The sequence below is a fragment of the Typopeltis vanoorti genome, chromosome 13 (genome assembly GCF_054136105.1).
Source record: "Typopeltis vanoorti isolate ZY-2024b chromosome 13, IOZ_Tvanoo_1.0, whole genome shotgun sequence".
NCBI classification, from domain to species: Eukaryota; Metazoa; Arthropoda; class Arachnida; order Uropygi; family Thelyphonidae; genus Typopeltis; species Typopeltis vanoorti.
In genome coordinates this window covers 55,097,008-55,117,717 of record NC_143561.1, presented here as the reverse complement: position 1 = coordinate 55,117,717, position 20,710 = coordinate 55,097,008, and the positions used below count along the sequence as shown (strand labels likewise).

Below are 20,710 nucleotides of genomic sequence, written 5' to 3'. Positions count from 1 at the left end.
ATATTTTATTTTAAAAATTTTATTATAGAATATTTTGCAGCATGACTCTAGAAAATAAACAGAAGCGAAAGTATATCGACGAACATAGAAATTTTAAGAAAGAATGGGAATATGGCTCTTAACAATTTCTGGTAGGTAACCACGGCTCTTGCTGCAAAAACTCTGGCTACCCCTGTATAACATAACTTAAAATAACAGCTATTAATGATCGTAATTCGTAAAATCGTCTATTTTCATTGAGCCTAAAATGTTGGCCTCATTTCTTAATTCTGTTCGTAAAATATATCACTTGTTGAAAAAGAATCTTTTATTTTTGTAAACAAATAAAATTGGTCCTTATCCTTATACGGACTGGCTTAAAGGGGTGAAGCAAGAATGCTTTTCATCTTCCCCGTTATCTGTAGAGGACAGTGTAGGAATAAGGTGTTATTGAGCTATGAAAGCTCTGATCATGGCAGGAGGGTAACAGCAATAGCCGAGCCTCAGTTAAAACTTCATTGACTACAGCATTGCCATCCATTACCCTCCCAGGGTTTCTCTGGCCTACTACTGCAGGCCAAATTCATATCTGATTCCAAATAAAATTTGTATTCAGCTATGGAATACTTCAATAATTTCTTTCATTAAATAGAAATGGTGTCAATGATTAAAGACGATTTTTTTAAAAAAGTTAAAAATAACTAGTTAAATTAGATTATATTTTTAATTTATATTTATTTTAAAAGATAATTACTTATTTTTTTAAAAAAAATCTTAAAAATAATCCACATTCTTCGAACGGGGCAGTTTTTATTTAGCAAATTTGATTATTTGCTTATAAAAATAAAATATTTGGATATTGGCAGATACCGTCATGGCGTTAAATACATTGTTCTGAAAACAAACGATTCTACATGGTAAAGCGAAGAAGATTAAGAATCTAAATTTGAGTATAAACTCTCCATTTGTCGGTATCCAGACAAATTCCTGATAGAGGCGGAGATGATGTGCAGAAGAGATAAGTTAAACACCAGGATAATTACATTAATGGTGTAAGATCATAAGAGAACGAGAAGTTATGTGATTAATATCGATCTTAAAGCTGCCATTTTCTAAGACCCACTTAATTTCGTGTAGTGATTAAAACTACAAGCTTATTAATTTATGGCCATATAATCTCCAATTCTTCCAATTTACTCTATTAATTGAAAATTTTATTTTTTTGAAAGAAATGCGTCACAAAATATACGTACATAAATACGTTTTGGAAAATACGATTTATTATTTACTTAGAAGACATTAAAGTCTTTGGAAATATCTGCATCCAGAAAAAAAAAAAAAAATTAATGAAATTAAGCGAGAAAGTGGTCTTACACTAGTCCACCTAAAGACATTCACAAATGATTCCCACATTGCCCCCTCGACCAACCAAGTCACCAAATATGAAACTGTAATGTTAAATGTGACCAAGCCTTTTCTATCTGTCGTAAAATACCTCACCTAATCGCTTCAGCAAAAATCAAAATTGAGTATTATCACTAAGGTAATCAATCCTTCTTAGGATCTGCTTGTTTTCTCTAAGTATATCCATCACTTAGTAAAAAAAAAAAAAAAAAAAAAAAAATTAGAGGTGTTCAAAAGCAAACGTATCAAGATTCTAAGCAAAATATTATTCAGTTTAATTTATCTACAGTATCTTCATAATTACTGAAAATTTATTCTAGACAATTTTCTTTAATAATTTTTTCTTTTAATTAAACTTTTTATATAATAAGTTAATTAATCTTTGAAAAATATTAGGTTTTTATTAAAAAATAACTTTAAGTTTTTATTTATTAAATATATTTATATATACACTCAAACACCAATTTTTTTTTTCATTAGTCTAAATTGAAATAAGAAAATTTAATAAAACTTATTTCACGGATAAATTGGTGTGGGATTATATTCATTTTATGTGGAAAACTTTAAGCATTGGCGAGCTTTTAGCTTAGCAAGGAGATTTGGGTCATTAGTTTATATTTTTGCATAAATTAAGATATAAAACAGAGATTTTATTTATTTACTTTATACTTTATAAAGCTTTAGTAGAGTGATGAGAAATGTCAGTATCCGCACATCAAATCAGAAAGATGGAAACAGTCCTATTGGAAGCGTATTCATTTCTATAATACAAAAAGGGGGGAAAAAATAGAAATTAACTTTCCAAGTAGAATGGAAAGGTGGCGTATTCAAATTTGATCGTCCCTCCTGTTATTATCCGAACACACCCCTATCTAAAAAAAAAAAGTGTGTAGGGAAGTCGATATTCCCCCCACCCTCTTGCTGGAACTTCCACGTTAATATTCATCATTCAACTGGGGGGGGGGGGAATCGTAGGGAAAAGAGGGGGGAATCAGCACGAAACAAGATGACAGCGAAAATTTGAACACGCAACAGCGATCGACCCATGCTAGTCTGACGCCTGTATCTAAGCCTAACCCACTAGCTCGCCCGTACGAGGTCAGCGATGTTGTGTTACACGCTAGCTGGCGGAGTTAGGCCTACCCACCTTCCCTTTATTGGTCTTTGCTGTAGCGCGCTCTTTCTGTCTCCCCCGTAGTAGCGCTTCAAAATAAACAGCCTTGTCACCCAATGTGGTGCAGCCCCGAAGTCTGTCAGGGGATGGGGTGAAAAGTGTTCCATGTCTCCGAGAGAAAAACTTTCACTTAAGTCTCAGATCTCGTCGACTGAAGTGTGCGGAGAAGAGACTTTTGCACTGACGAGCTAGCGGGATTGCAAACGAGTTAAGAACGCCCCGGGCTTCCACACCAATTGTTGCAGTTTGTATGGAGTCGTGTCAGAAGCTTCTCTGGCTGGGCGCTGCTCGTGACAGTTGGAAAGAACGTCTCGGGCGATAGAAAAATCAACAGTCGCTCACTCCATGTGCTAGGTAGGGGTTGCGGCTCGATAGTGCGTCGTCGTCTGGTAAGTGAGTTTATTATCTCCGTTTTCTAGTTGGATTTCGGGATCTTCGAGAATTCCCGTCAACGCTGTCGTTCGTCTATCTTTACGGAACAACTGGACCGTACCGAACGCTCTCTGTGAGTCTGCGTAATTAGCCGAGTTCGTCTGTGTTAAAACGCCGACAGTGGAACTTCGTTTTAATGACTTTTAAGTTTCGGAACTCCGAGTTAGGATTTAAATGAATTTTTTGAATATAAAAACTGGACTTTTTAAGTAAACTGTTGGTTTGTTTCTTTGAGCTGTGACACAAATACTTTTCACGTCAATGGCGATCAAAATCCGAAGATTTTTTTCGGGACTTTTAAGAGCGTATGAAAAGTAGGCTTAATGAAAGCGAGTTTTCCGTTCGGAGAAAAATCGTGTTTTTGCTCGCCGCAGTGTCCGGAATTGAAGCAGAGAAAGAAGTAGAGGAAAGAGAAGGAAGGAAGAAAAAAAAAGAAAGAAAAAGAAAAGCAGAAAAAAAAAGGGCAGAACTGGTCATACCTTCAGTGTCCCTCGTAGAAGCTACCGCTTGTTGACTTGGAAATATCTTATCCACAGGTTGCCATGGTGACCACGCGCAGGTCCGTTGACCAGTTTGCATGAAAATCTTTCCGAACTGAGGGGACATGGAATGCAGTAAGAGCTAGCGACGAAGGAGACAAGGGCTGCGTAAGGCGCGGACAAGCGGTGATGAGGACGAATACTCACTGACAGTGGCGGTCCAGAGGAGAAAAGTAATTTGGAGAAAACTTGTCACTCGATCTATCACGGACTAATGCTCGGCAGTTGGAGAACCCGGCGTGAAGCGCCATTGGTCGGTCTGATCACGTGACTCATTTAACTCCCATATTTCTGTCAACTGCTCTCGATGATTTCCCATCCATTTATTTTCTGATTTATCTCCAAGTACGACAGCTAATTTGTGGCTCATCCCTAAAAAGCGCGGGTCGCAGGAGCGGAGTAAATTATGAATTCTAATGTGGTGTACAGCAGTGTGTGCCACAGTAGCGAGCCAGCAGGCTACGGCTCGCAGACGTACGGCGCCGAACTAGCGCAGGTATACTACCAGCAAACGGCGGACACGCTGACCGGAGCGGGTAACCACTACCTCAGCGGCGGACTGGTCAGTTCGTATCCGGCTACCCCTGACCCTCGCACTCCGCCGCTACACGGGGAAGCCACAAACAGCCACGTCGGACACCAGATCATCAACGACAGTAACGGACTCAGCTACACCAGTCTCGATCCCCCGAGTTACGGACATCAACAGCGCGTTGCCCACTCCGCCATCGGGACACCTCATCCTGCCAATCCCGCCATCCAGACGGGCTACAGCCCATCGGGAGATCTGGGGGCTCGCGGACCCCACGGGACGTTTTCGTATCGCACTTTGGACTACTCCCACGAGGTCAATCACTCGCTGCATCCTGGTCAAGAACACCATCCCAGTATCGGCAGTGACTGTAGCCGAGTGTCCGCAGTCCCCACCACTCTTGGAGTTCCTGGTTCCTCGTATCCCTACCTCGACCCCTTGAGTCTGTCCAGGAGAAACGGGTATGGCTATCACGACTCTTACGACTCTCCTATGCGGGACAGCTGCCAACTTAACGGTGGTTTCCATAACTCCCCTCCTCTGGTCAGGACTGGACTATCTCCGCCTCAACCTGCCCCTGTGCCCACCTACAAGTGGATGCAAGTGAAGCGAAGTGTTCCCAAACCTGGTACGTATCCGTTTCCGTAACCATCTTCTTTCTTAAAACCCAATTTCTACCGTAAACAGTGTCGATGATAGCGTCAATTGGCTTGTCAGAATTTTATAACGTCTTATTCTCTCCTTCTCTCTCTCCACATGATTAAAATCTCGGGTGGCTGCGCTCTGACAGTTAAGATTAATGTTTGAAGACACGAAACAATCATAAACCCACCCCAATCACGACTCCAGAATCCGCGATGGATCTTTAACATCGTTTATTCAAAGACGGCAAATGGTGGCCCTTGTAATTTATCTCAATTAGTAACCAGTGGGGGGCAAATCGTTATTGCGCGAGCCATCACTAACAAAATGATCTTCAGGTTCACCTGACTACCTTCCTGTGTCACCTACACCAGACATGACTAATGGTCGCGGCACTGTATACCAAACAAACGGTCATTTTTAGGCCTAAAACGATCCTCCGTTTAACGCCGCGGCATTCTTGCGAAGTCTTTTCAAACTGCTGCAAAAAGAACCCATTTCGCACGATCGTTTTTTAAGTGGTGGTTAGCCGCTACTATTACCGGCAAGGTTTGAACCAGAGCAGCACTCGACGGTTGACAAATAACGTTCGGGAGCAATAAATGTCGCAAGGAACGGCGGGCGGTCAGGCAATAAAGCAGTAATTACCCATCTACACACGGAGGCCATCAGTTGGGTCATTTATTAGCGAGGAGACCATTTTTATCGCACCAGGCAACAAGCTAGTAACAGGTGGGGAGGAACAGACAAAGATTTAGCACCTTCCTTCTCCAACAGCTTCGTAAACTGTTAACTTAGCTTTTTACGCTTGGCACTGATGGGAAAGGCGTCTGCTTGAAAATTCATAACAATGAGAGAACAAGAGTGGCAGACGACAGATAACATAAATTATGAACACGCGTCCCGTGGCGTTATATAAACATGTTAGATTTGATAAAGTGTTTGGCTAATTAATTGCTCATAAAAGTATTTAATTAATAGATAATATTTTAACGATTAGCGATAATATTATACAGTCTAATAAGTCTTAAAATTTCATTACAAGTTGACGCTATTTCCTGATCAAAATGACGTACGTGTACTTTAGTTATTAGTGTATTTACATAGGTTCATTTGGAAAGATTTCAAGGCAATCTTTTAGCCTATTTTCGGTCAATGTTTGCACACACACACACATAATAGGACAGTAAACAATCAACTATCACCAAACACACTAGGCTTAATAATGATAGGAGTCCGTCTTCAGTGTTGAAGTAACTAACACTCTTTTGTAGTCAAATTAGCAAGTATTGATTTAGTTAGTTTAATAAATTGATCGTTTCTAGTTAATTATTGAACTATTTAGTAGTAGTTAATGAAATATTCAACGTGTCTAGGCGTCCTCGTGAAACTTTTCTCAAGGTAGATGTCGTGACGTGTATTGCATTACTATTTTTAATAATAAATAGTAATAATAAATAAAATTGAATTGAGGAAACGTTGAAGGGCTCGAATATATAGAATAAAGGTGGTCAGGCTTGGGTAGTGCACAGTAGCATGTCTTCAGCTGTCGGATCCAATGCTATGAATGCAAATGTTGCTCGCACACACACAAGTAAACAACAGTTTGAAGGCGCTTTTTCTGTCACTATGGTTACCTTTCTATAGCAACTAAAAGCCTGTAGATAAGGTTTTGGTCACGCAAAACATTAGGGATTTCATATTGAGCAAAACTAAATGACACGGGCTTTGTATAAATACAGTGTTTGGGTGTGTAAATGGCTAATGGAATACGGAAATAATGAACGCAGCGTTTGTTAATTTTAAAGTAAGAAGATGCCTACATGCTGGAACACGATAGAAATACGTACCTACTCCATGCAGGAAAAAAGATGGAATTTTTAGTCCTATTTATTTCTCCTTCTTTTTGTCTTGTTTTAATAAATATATTTAGTCATTCGTCCTATTCTTGTGTCCTCTTTCCCCCCCCCTTCAACGTCCCATTTTTTTTAAAATAAAACACTAATGATAGAAATTACCAGTAGGCCACGCCCCAAACGGACTTCATAAAGTCTTTCATAAGAATTATTTTTAATTCAACTATTTAAATAGGACACTAAAACTAAGAACGATACTTAAAGAACCCCGTTGAAAGGACAAAATTGCAGACTAATCCAACTTAATACATAGGTTACTGATTTTTTTTTCTAACAAAAAACGATGCCATGATCAAATTATACCCAAGTGCATTCGATGACAACAAACTACCTTAAAAGAAATTTAAAAAAACTTTATGTCAATACATAGAATGTATTTTGATTATGTTCCCCCCCCCCTTGTCCTGTGCCATTCAATTTTAGGACAATATCCAGTTTACATCGACTGCAATGTTAGGTTTTTGTCTTTCCTTCTTTATAAAAATGAGGCTAATTGCCTGTTGCAACCACAATCTTTCTCTGCTACAAAATAGAAGCAGAGAAATATAAAGCTTTATCAATTCTTAGGCGATATTATCAATTTTATTTGCTTTATCGACAAAAGAATTACTAGAATATTGACAAATTATTACATTTCAAGTCCGACACTACTTTTATTTTATACCAAGACACTCGGGAGTTCATTTCGGATTCCGAAAACTTTTAACAGACCACAGAGTACACTCCACAGTTTCTGATAAATAGTTTAATAGCTATTTCCTTTAGGAATACATATTTTGCTAGCCCACTTCCGTTTTAGCCAATCTTACATTCCTATCAGATTATTTCGGATAATCTCAAGATTTCAAGGTCAGAATTGTGTTTCGTACATGCTCTTGAAGGAATTTTTCCTTCAAGACAAATTCCTAATAGAAAAAAAAAAAGAAAAAAAAGTTCCTTTTCCATACAGTTTATTCTGTTCTTTCTTTCTTTTTCCCCCCCCTTTTTTTTAATACTGTAATAATTGGTATACAAGCCTTGCAGAGAGTGATTGTCTCGAGCCCAGAGTAACTTTGAGTTGGGCGATTCAAAGATGCAGTATTTGCTTCTTTTTTTTTTTATTTGCCGAAAAAATTGGCTGTCGTATGATAATACGATTGACCCATATAAAACAATAACATTTTCCTTATTGTATAATAATTATTATTTTCTCTTTTGATAAGAAAAACGGTTTTTCTGTAAAAACGAATTTCTCCATCTTTAATCCCATGCGATTTTTAAGCATATTTTCTGCGCAGATTCTCTTATGTTGCAACTCATTACCATTAAATAACGCATGCACACGTGGTATTGATCCCACGTGTTGTAATGTTTGCTTCTGGTTGATTTCCTCAGTGACGTATTGTGACGTAATCACAATAGCACAACCGTAAAGGGAAATACGTGATACTCGATGCTGAAATAGTATCTTTTAAATTATATTTAAATATAGTAAGATTGTTGTAACTGGAATTTTTGCAGCAAAACAGTATACTGAATGAAATATCTTTTATGCAGTTAAATATAGTACGATTGTTATGCGTGGAATTTTCAACAGAAAAAGAATAAACTGAATGTATGAGTCTACAGTGATAATGAACGAAACGTATTAAAATAGTTGAGACCTTATGTTTCTATCTGAAAATGTTCACTGAAAAATATCAAAATCAAAATAATAATACCGTCACCAAGAACCACCATTATACTTCTTGAATACATATCTTTTTTTTTTATTTCAATAAGTATTTAAATAATTATTATAAACACTAAGGTTATGAACATAAGATGATAACGATTACTAGATAACATACAAATATTACAATGGACGCTTAATTATTATCAATATTTTCATATAAAAATAAAAAAAGTGTATTCACTTATTCTAAATAGCCTTGGAAAAATTTAATTAAATATTAAAAAGAAAACTTTTATTAGTATTATATTTTCTTTTATCTATTATTTTATAGAAATATTCAAATTTTAATAAGCTAAAGGCGGTAATTTTCTTAAATTATCAAGATAATGACATGTCTAGTAATCAAATATTTCGGACATTTTAAAAACTTTTTTTTCTAATATAGTCAAAAGAACATGAAATTGCATGTTAACAATTTACCTCGTGGCTATACAAGCACATTTTAGCCTTATTAAGTAGTCTACTTGCAACACTACATATAACAGAATTACGCTAGTCGTTTATAATCCCCCCCCCCCCGTTCTCCACCCATTCTTTCTCTGTTCAGCTATACCCGATCGATGGATAAAGAAATCTGTTCTCTTGAATACTGCGATGCAAGTTGGCAGCTGTTTTGTTCGTTAGTGTGGATTGCTGACACAGCGAGCCATACTTACAGATGTTTTTCTCTCTGTCTATTCAGTATGCAAACATTCTCACAGCTGCAGGAAATTAGCAGTGTATGTGTCCTCCTTAACTAAATTTTCGTGTCACGATCTTCGACCAGGAAGTTATCCAGAGCGAAGTAAACTAACTTGTACAGAATATTAATCGAATGAGAAAGAGAGAGATTTTAGTGAGTTTCGTGTGGGTAAAAACAGCCTTAGAGAAACGCCTGCGTATTTAACTCTGGTTACGTTGTCTGTATTTGAACAAAGATTCTAAGTGTGTAAGCCATATCAAGCAGGTAGCAATTGGGTGGAGTTGATTAACGTTAAGCCTAACCATCGGGGTAAACCAAGTTTTGTATATTAGAACGTTTACCATGCATGACAGTGATGGCGATTCAAGGCGAAAGAACCACCCTAATAGGATGGAAAGGATCTTTATCAGCTGTTAATGCTTGTCTTCTTAAGCACGTAAACAAGTTTTACTGGTAACAAACAGCTCACGATGAAAATCACTGATATAAACATATTTCACAACTCATTAGGCTTATGTAGATATGTTGATTAGCTATTTAGTATGTAGAAATAAAAACGATAATTTATAAACAAACAAGTAATTAATCTATATTGTTATTAAATATAATTATTGCTTAAAAACATGATTGTAATTGAAATTCTAAATAAAAAAATAGAAAACTAATAAATAAATTTACAATTATAATAAAAAATACAGATATACTATCTAAACAGTTAAAAGTTTTTTTCATGTATTTTATTAATAAGTCAAGAAAGTATCACTTTTTTTTTTTTTTTTTTTTTCCACATTAGATTATTGAATAAAGTTACCATTGTTTAGTATGATATGGCTCTTCAAATGTAGGTTAATTTGTCGTAATTTTAGAATGTATTTTGTTCTTTTAGTGCCGCTAGGGAAACCGGTCACCAACATATGAGCAGTATAACAGACAAAAAAAAGTATATTAATTGCAGTGTTTTTGAATACAAAAACCGAAGTTACCTTGCACTAAACAACTTCCAGTTATTTATTTATCTTTCTTACGAACACGTTCTGCAACATGTCACCTGCAGTCTACCAAAGTCCCGTTTAGAGTCAAAGCCATAGTCAAGTACATTACTGTGAGATCTACGGCAAAGCAAGTAGCCATCATTTTCAAGTACGCCACCGTATTTACGGCGCCTCTGGGCCGTAGATATGACTTTGAAAAAAAAAAAAAAAAAAAGAAATGGGCCTACTATAAACTCGGCAGTGTGATTAAAAGCTCTCCCTTATCAGCGCTAAACTAAACGACAAGAGTGTGTGTCCAAACCCCTCACGCTCTCGGGGGGTAGGAGGCCTGTGTGTGTGTGTACGTGTGTGATTAATTATTAGAGTGTGCATCGGGCCTCGAGTATTTTCTCCACAGTTTGTGCTGTGATTAATAGAGTTTCTTGACAGAGCTATGCATGTGTAAATGGTAGAATTTGCCTGGTTAGCTAGTGAGCGCGAGCAGCGAGGAAGGGGTTCTTCGTATAACGGAGTCAACGCTTAACGGCTCCACGCGTAGGGGTTGTCTGATGTATGCCTCACCGTGTGGCTTCGGGCACAGCCAGTAATATATAACTCCAGCCTGCCGGAAGCCGCGGTACTCTGGTTCGGCTATATTTTGATACGGAACAAAGAGCGAATCTATAAAAAATGGTCGTAATGGTTGAGCAGAAGCCTCTAATTTTCGGTTCTTAGAAGCAGGGCTATTCAATCGGATTTGGCTTTCTGTATTTTCAATGTTGCATATCCCTCTATGTATGTGTGTTTTTATTCGATTTTTTTTTTGTTTCTTTTAAAACAAAAAAGTATACGCGTTAAAAAAAAAAAAACCTCCCGCATTGACATTAACGGAAGACTCGGAGGCAAAGTACTGAGTGCTTTGCTATAATTAGTTATCCAACAACAAGACGCCTATTCAGAACACAGATATCGGAGAAAAGTGACTGGATTTAGCAACGAATCACCTTTGTAGTTGACGCTAACATCTTATAGATACGTCACATTATTAGTTAGCTCATCATTCCTTCCCCCAAACCACCAGAGTTTAAATAAACAATTTTATAAAGTTAGTGTGCTTTTCATACACATTCAGAATAAATTAACATCAGCTTAACAATATGACCGGAAACTGACATGATTTGATTATTGTTGAATGACGTAATATCCAGTATGCAGGTTTTGATTGTTGACTATTTTACGGATAAATTTGCAGATATCTACAGAAACAACATTAGATACTTTACCAATAGAATATATTTTGCTGTAATTTGAAAAATGCATTGGAAAAACAGTATTTCTTTTTTGTAGTAATATGAGAAGCAATTATTACTCAAAAACGGCATCTAGATCAATGGACTCATACTTCGATTCCAAAAATGATATCCTTTCTAAACAGTCAGCTATTTCCGGATTTTTATGAAGCAGCAACTCACTCGAGTCTTTCCCCCCAAATCCCTTCCCCATAATTCGAAAGTCATGCAGCATCAATTTCATATCGATTCTACTTTCACCCATGTCGGGACTCTAGAGAACATTAGCGAGGTTTGGTGGTACAATTTGTAATGTCTGAAGATCGCTGTGGGTTGTTAAATACGGACACTCTAGGGGAGGGAACGAGAAAGGGAACGCTAGGCGCAAAAGAAAATGGCTTATAGTAGATTTATCATAAACATATTTTAATACAACGGTGGAAATGTTTAATATTGTCCAATTTTAAAATAAAATCTATCTGTACAAGTGTAGATTTTATACTAATAAGTGGAATAATTAGTAATCTGGAATCTTGAAGGATAAAAACGTAAGCCGTTATTTTAGTAACGGAAATGCAGCGATGGGTTAAATAATGCGATGCTCGGTCTGCCATTTTCGATATATATATTTTTTTATCCTTGTTAATGATGACACATCCCATTCTAAATATTATTTCTTCGTGGCATGTGGATTGTATTATTTTTCTCGGAATTTCTGGTTTTTGTACTATTTCTGCTTTTAATCCATCTCAATTTGTCGTTCATTTATTCTTCAGTTGTAATAGGAAAACGATCTTTTCTTTTGTTTCCTCTTTTTTAACTTATACATCAGCATATATAAAAGAAAACTCCGTTTTTAAGACGTCCGTATTTGACTGCAAAGAAAACAGATTCGTTATCTTTTATAGAGATCTCTTAAAAGAGTGGCACACTGTAATTATCGTGCTGCATGGACATTCAGAATTGCGAGGAGAGAAAAATAAAAAGGGAAAAAAAAAGCTTCACTGTGACCAGGTTATTTGGGTGGAGCCCTGAGCCAGTTGTTCTTTCTGTCCCATTACGTGTTCACCAACTAACTATATATCAAGACTCCACCTCCGATTGTTTCCGGCCATTCACATGCAAATATGGCTTTCGGCGCGCGACTCCTCGCGCCTCATCTGTACACTGTAATTAATTAAGTGCAACAGCCCTATATCTGATGGCCATTAACATCGAGCCGGAGGCCTCATTACAGAGAAACCACGAAGAAGTAGAGTACCACAATTACCGCATTGGATGGGGGGAGGCTTTGATGGTGAACTCTTATCATCGCTGTTATTCGGAAGAAAGAAGACACTTCGTTCGATGTAGCCCAATAATGAGGGAATCTAAGTGTCTAAACTGGTATCTTTTCTCCCCGTTTTTTTTAACCTCCCCACTAATGTTAGATAAACACTATTCGAGTCAAAAATTTATTGGCCAGCTTCTACAGCAAATTGAGTTATTGTTTGAACTAATCATTGATTATATATGCCTAGATTAGTCTTATAAATATGACCTCAATTACAACTTTTTTTTTTATTTCTTTCTGTGTCTAGTTCTTTAATCCTAGCAGTTACCTTACATCTGCCTATAAAAACATTTACTCAAAACTGAGAAATTTCTCTTTGAGTTAAGAAGGAAAATTTATCTTCACTATCCAGTAACACGTCCCTGAATATGTATTATCATCTCTCCCAAAAACCTCTTTATTATTCCGAAAATTTTTTCTTTATGTCATTGCAGGTATTATGTATTAGATAATTCAAAGATTTTTTAGCAACAATAAAACGTCGATGAAAAAAATAAAAATATTGGATGATGCCACAATTTTAGCAACAATGAAACTTATATTAGGATAATACTATACTTTTTTATTTTTAATTGTATATTGCCATGATTTTTAGTAGCAACACAAAAATAAAACAGAAGTAAAAATATATAAACATTAACAATAAAAAAAACTTTAAAAAATGTTCTTACCCACTATAACCAACATAAACGATGAGTCCTTATAAGGACTGGCTTAAAGGGGCAAAGCAAGAATGCTTTTCATCTTCCCCGTTATCTGTAGAGGACAGTGTAGGGATAAGGTGTTATTGAACACTTAAAGCTCTGATCATGGCAGGAGGGTAACAGCAATAGCCGAGCCTCAGTTAGAACTTCATTGGCTACAGCATTGCCATATTTAAATTTAAAGGTAAAGCCGTCTCTAAAAATTCGGATTCGGACGATCCCTAGGCCACTCATTCGTGGGCGAAGGACCGTCCATCTCAGCGTTGGCTCCACTCAGTGATGGCCTTCCACCCACACGCCACCACCGAGCCGAACCACTCAAATTCCGAGAAAAATAATTCACCGACAAAGCCCCTCAGCGGGCCGTGCCGAAGAACACTCTCCCCGGAGACTCAAATTGCTCCCTTAAGGCAAAAACCTTAAAAGAGCGAACTCAAAAACTCTCGAATCTCATCACCCAAAGGGGTAACAGCAACAGCCGAACCTCAGTTAAACTTCATTGGCTACAGCATTGCCATCTCCATTACCCTCCAAGGGTATTCTCTGCTCCCACGATAACAAAAACTTATTTCATTTAAGTACTTAATAAGTAGTATGCTTTTATTGGTGTATTAGAAAAAACTCAAACTTATATTTTTTTTCTTTCTATTTTAAAGCTTTGTTATAACTGTCATTTACTTTATTTCTTTTTCTATTTTTCTTTTAATTTTTTATTTATACATGATAAAGAAATAACTGATGGGGAAAACAATGACACTAACTGAAGTTGAAAAGAGAGGAGTAATATGTAAAAACATTTGAAACCCGGATTTCGTTAACAAAGATTAGGCCCAAGCCAACAAACTAGTAGCTGTCAAGGTTTGTGTAAAATAACTAGCAATGTCCAGTCTGACACGCACTTCCTAGGAATGAAAATTTAATGAAGTATTTTCTGTAACTAACTGGAACTCTTTGTTCAGTAACCTTGGGAACTACACTTTCAAAAGTTTTTGTATTGCCTGTCAAGCAACGATTTTACTAGTAAACTTCTTTTCACTGCCAACTTGAAAATATCAATTTAACACACAAAAACACATAAAAAAAATAATAAATAAATCAGCTTTAACCCCAAATCAATTTTTGATACTAATTTGAGCCAACATGTTTGTTTTTGAAACAATCTTGTACTTTATATTAATAATATATCGATAATAATTAAATTAAGGTGTATATAATAAAAATTATATATACTAGGATTTTTATAAAAAAAACTATTATTTTAGAAATATTTACAATTAAAATTATACTTTTCAAGGTATTCATTAAAAACTTTCGAATAATAAAAGATAATCAGGTGCTAAAACATGAACGAATTACGCTGAATATCCATAAATGAATTTGCTGAACCTAACAACAAAGCCTTATTTAAAATGTTTGCATATCGCCCTACCTGGGTAAAACATACACTATTATCGGTCAGGTGTCATGACACAGATAGCAAGGGTGTGCCCCTTTGATAGACAGCAGTCACTGTAGTCAAAACATACAAAATCATGTCAGACCAAATATTTGCCTCCCTCGACACGATTTTTATCGTCTGCAAAGAATGTTTGCTTTGAATCTATAACGATATGTGTTTAGTGGTCCTGAAAACGATATATATTTATATTTAAATATCCTTTTGTTACGGGATTTTTGTTGCCATGAAGATAGAAGACTTTTGAAGGTTATCAGCTGCGACTTGCTAGTTAACAATATTAACTACCTTCTCTCTGCTAACATTATTAGCTCTTTGCGAATGCTTGGGACTATTCTTTCTGAATACTGATCAACTCGTTATTCTCCTTCGATATGCATGGCAACTCAAAGTCATCTGGGAAGGTACAGATAACGTGCTGGTTGATATGGCTTAATGCACATGATTAATTATTCAGTATTAAAGCCAAAAACCGATAATATAGTCACCTTCTAAAGGTACTTGGACAATTATATAACGACTAAAACTTATTGTTTTATATTGGACACCGTTCACAATTTTTTGGAATAATAGCAACAAAATAAGGACCATGAACAGGAAAATCTAGCGGCTTTGATTGTATTAAAGGGAGAAAATGTTAATGCAAATATGAGTAACTGAAATTTAACGTTCTAAACACGATTTTAGTGTGATTTGTTGTTATGATAAGTTTCAATATACAATTTTTGAGAGATGTTGGTGAAGGTTTATTTATTTAAAATTTCTGATAAGCACAATATTTTCGAATAGTGGATATTAATTACAGTAGGTGACGTGCTTTGTCTGAGACACACTTGGTATAGTTAGACACAGACCTACTGCTGGCTAGGTTTGTTTGAGATATTTTAGCTCTATGAAAAGATTTCTAAAATCCGAAACGACTAACACAGATGGGAGATATATTTCCTCAAGTCCTAAAACTTTAGGATAAGCAAGATACTTTATATAGTCCTTATAAGGACTGGCTTAAAGGGGGGGAAAAAGAATGCTTTTCATCTTCCCCGTTATCTGTAGAGGACAGTGTAGGGATAAGGTGTTATTGAGCTATAAAAGCTCTGATCATGGCAGGAGGGTAACAGCAATAGCCGAGCCTCAGTTAGAACTTCATTGGCTACAGCATTGCCATCCGTTACCCTCCAAGGATATTAATCACCGCATCTCACGGTCGATTCAAGTTCCCAGCAAGATACTTTTTAATAGTCCTTATAAGGACTGTCTTAAAGGGGCGAAGCAAGAATGCATTTCATAATCCCCGTTGTCTGAAGAGGACACTCAAGGATAGGGTGTTATTGAGCTACAAAGCTCTGATCATGACAGGAGGGTAACAGCAATAGCCGAGCCTCAGTTAGAACTTCATTGGCTACAGCATTGCCATCCATTATCCTCCCTGGGTACCAATTTTAGTCGCCTCGCACGGCATTAGCTACATTGGTGATATTTTTATCCCGGCAACCACACGGGGCAAGATATTTGTTTGTATACATGGCTATTATTCTCAATAGATAATAATTAAATTAAGGTGCTCAATAAAAAAAAGCAATATTTCTAAAAATTACCAATATTTTTTGTAAAAAAGATTACAATTTAATTCAATTAAATAAGATATTCTTAAAATTATTTAATAGTTTAGATAATTATTCGCTAAAATTTGAAATAAAATTATAAATCAAGAACTTGAGGAGCTTTTGTTTTAGCCTTTCAACTGAAGTTAAGTTGAAAGGTGAAAGGATTTTAGGACAGGAATCTTATATTTTTCCTTTTGAAAAACAAACTAACAGGCTGTTGAATAACATGCAACAAAATGATAGACCTAATACGCTTACTCAGTAGTTTCGGTGTAATTCTAAGGTATTAAAATATTAGTACATAACCTGACGTAATCGGTCAGCAACAATCCTAAGTTAAGAAACTATGATCCGAATTAAATCTTTCTAGCCAAAAGCATACAAAGAGGTTTTTAATTATTTATTTATGCTCTGACTGGGTTCCTATTACGTCAATATATTTTCAGCGTTGTTTGGTCCTTATAGTTGTGCCTAGGACACAATATCTTCGAGGTTCCTTAAAAAACTTGTTTTTTTATTTCTTATTTGTACATGTGTATGTATTTATTGTCTAGTGTGTTGCACTGATGCTAGTTCCATAATATACTGAACCAGCTAAGCCATTATATTATGTCTTTTAATTGCGTGTATTCTCCAACTAGTTTGTCTGTTTTATGGAATAAAAATTCATATTGCTGGTAGAATATAATTCTCCCTCTCCACACGAGACCGGCTAACTTATCTTTAGTTAAAAAAAACCGATAAAAGGTTCCTCGTATCCTATACGGGATTCGAACCAAGGTTTTTCTTATTAAAGAACAAATATAAAGCAACGTCCGTAGCTTGTTGTTTTCGCAACAACGCTACGGAGGTACTAATAGTGGAACAATTAGTTAACAGATTGGATAACAATATAAATTGTTATCCAATAAGTTAACATAGCCACACCTGATAGTTCTGTTTTTTAGACATTTTGCTGATTCACTTCAAGAATTTAGCTGTTTTGCAATTAGTGTTGCTTCTACAAACGTAGAAAAGTACTGACTACTACCAACATAAAATGAAACAAAGAAAGAATATAGAGAAACGCCCATTCCTCCCCAGAAACCCGATCATTTGGTTCAGTGATATTTCTTGACCTGAAATCATTGAGTTACGTATATCATTCCATCAACGTTTGAAATAACACCCTCCATCAGAAGTGCATATTCGTCAAAAATATGACTCTACTGGCAATCAAATTACTGAAACACTTGCAATCGCATCTTATAGGAACAATTAATATAAAAATTTTAGATATCGTGGCTTAAGAATTCAAGAATAACATGTGAAGATCGTCCTTTCACGCGAGATATTTTAATTTTTTTTTTTAAATTCTGAAAGAACGGTGGCGGAAATTTTGATCGTTTTCAAGTTTACATGAAAATAACCTGAAAGGTCAGTAGCGTACAGAACCTATCTGTTTGCTATCAATCCAAAACTTTTAATTAATCTTAATTGATAAATTTTTATTTTAATATTTAGTAGGTGTGTTTTATTTTATCTTTTATTCTGAGAATTTCCAGAAATATTCATAATTTATTATTTAATTTTAGCTTTTAAATATGTGTACATTTATATTATATATATAAAAATAGATTAATTTGTGCATAACATTTCTATACATATAGTATCAGAAATACATCACAATTCACATAAAATCTAATATGTAATAAAAGCAGTCATACTCTACTTATAATCTTTGTAATAACAAACATTTAAGATATATTGGTAAGCCAACAGTAGGACGCATGAACTGGCGTCTGCCTCGAATTATCATATATAACTTTATACATACGCGAACGCAGAAATACGTTTTACTCCTCGCCACATAATGAACAACAAACAAGCGTAGAATAATTTGAATAAGACAAGAAAAAGATTATGATAAACGTATTGGATAATTTCAAGGGAAAACAGGAGGTTACAATATTATTTATATAGGCTTCATTTCTGGAGGTATTGAAACAAAAAGATAAATTCGGACCAATGACTATCAATATATTTAATTGCGTAGGCTTATCCTTCGCATATAATATAAGACGCATGCGCAAAAAATCTATGATATACTACTGCTCTCTAGTGAAATTTCCAGGAACTACTCCATATTATCGTCAAGTTTCAACAATTAACAAACCTTTTCGTTTTAATCGATAACAAACAAATGCATTAATTGTTGTGTTCTTCCTTAAATAATACTAAGTTATCTTGCTCTAATGAATTATTTCATATCTTCTTTTTTGTATAATATTCTATGATTATAAATTATTTAAGTAACTAGAACTAATGTTCCAATGCACTCCTATGTTAACAATTCTTCCAATGAAAGAAACACTTTTAAACGTTGTCACACGTTATCATCCAATAGCATACAAAACATAATTAATTACTAAATTTACTTAAGCATTTCGCAAACGTCCAATAGAAAATAACTAAATAAGAAAAAAAAAAAATTTATCAACGATAATGAAGGAGTGGAAATGACATTCACATTTTGCAAACAGAATCTACTGTTGTCATGGAAACGTGACATCTCATACTTCTTAGTCAATAAACAAACAAAAGAGTTTTATTACGTAGAAAGACAAATAATGATTATGATTTACAATTATTATCATAGTTTTATGCATAAGAGTCTTATTTATTTATTTAAATAAAAAAATAATAATATAAGTCCTCCGAAATATTTTTTTTTAAAAAATCGGCCCTACAATGAACGAGCTTGTAAAATCTTTCCAAAATATTTTAAACTATTTACTTCAATTTCTGTGGTGTTTGTTATTGTTGGCACCTAGATGATGTATTCTGTGTGTATGTGTGTGTGTAGCGATATCAGGGTCAGCGTGCTATCGGGGGAACAGCTCTCTCTATCATCTGTAAGACCCTTTAAAGGAGCTCTCAGGGGTTAAATGGACCTGAAGTAGTGTGTGGTTGTCAGTGGGATCTCGCCGAGATTAATGATAGTAGAGTCTCTCTCTCCTTAGAGTTCCATGTCTTCCTCTCTTCGCAGTGCATTTTCCACTTTCTTCACGGTTAAAATAGCCGTGGATAGATGTGATATGGTAAACTTCCGAAGAATTGAAAACATACAGAGAGAGGTATTCTTTGTTTTCTTATTTCTATTTTTTTTTCCTCGAAAAATGTACGCTATGTGGAATAGAAAACTGAGCGACGTTTACTACCTACCAGCTTTAGAAGTAAATAGTATTTTAAAGGTATTAGAAAGTTTTTCTAATAGATCTTCCGAAATTCTTCTTCAGAAGTGGAAGACCACGAATTTTAAACATAGTTCAAAGGTAAAAAATTGTTTTGACTCTCCGTACTCATCCAGTTGTGTTCGCTAATAAATACACAGTCTATTGAATCAAGTTAAACAAAATAAAACTAAGTAACGCAGAGAACATTAAGGATATAAAACTTGTATAAATCACTCCTGTGTGGCACTACAAATAAATATCACACAGATCTTGCTTAGTTACTGGAGCGATTAGTAGGGGATAGTATTAGTTTCTGACCTTTTCTTATCCATTTCCCACCAACGAAATTTATATTCATATTCAAATTCATATCAGCCTGCTCTAAATACCAAACATGAAACTTTTTTAAACCAAGAAACTGCATTTCTCCCTAAAGACAATTACATGCTTACGAACATCCATACTTAGGGCAGAATTCGAACCTGATTGGAGAGCGGTTATGCTAAACACTTTGCTAATGAAGCCATCAGTATTAAAGTCATTATTTAATATTAATTTTTAACATTATAAAATTATCATTTAATAAAATAATTTAGCTTGTTGCATTTGGAATATATCAATGCTCTTAATCGAGTCATACCCCCCTCGATTGATCTTTTTGTGTTTGGTTTCCAGTTTCTTGCTAAATTTAACCATTCTTTTTGAATCCATTCTCTTAATATGTTGATTCCACTCCGATCTCTCTCTCTCTCTCTCTCTCTCTCTTTTTCATCCATTCGTTTATGAGTTGACATTCTTCATGAGTTGAGAAGAATTGACATTCTTCATAAATCTTTTAATTTTTTATTTTGCCAAATTTCGTTTTTATTAATTCTTTTTTTGAGTGTCTTCATGTAATATTGGTGTGTGATTTTTTGATGGTTTTATTCTTGTCTTACATGCATAAGTTAATATTGGTCGGACTACTGATTTATATATTCTTACTTTCTTTTGTTAAATCTTTATTTTTTTCATATAGTCGAATAGTGATATTTTATTTGCCTCCAGGGATTCTTGTTTTACTTCATTCTATGTTATATTTCCATTGTTAACAGTTTTCCTGGGTATTTAAATGTCATTACCAG

At 35.3% G+C, this 20,710-nt stretch overlaps 1 protein-coding gene across 1 annotated transcript in view; it reads left to right on the top strand.

The window, feature by feature from the left end:
* The first annotated feature begins 3,934 nt into the window (after positions 1–3,934).
* LOC150100166 (homeobox protein Hox-B1-like) overlaps positions 3,935–20,710 on the top strand; it is a 28,676-nt gene continuing 11,900 nt past the window's right edge. Inside the window, exon 1 of the mRNA XM_090402604.1 lies at positions 3,935–4,688. Coding sequence (XP_090258730.1) covers positions 3,935–4,688 — 754 coding nt within the window. The remainder of the gene's footprint in view (positions 4,689–20,710) is intronic.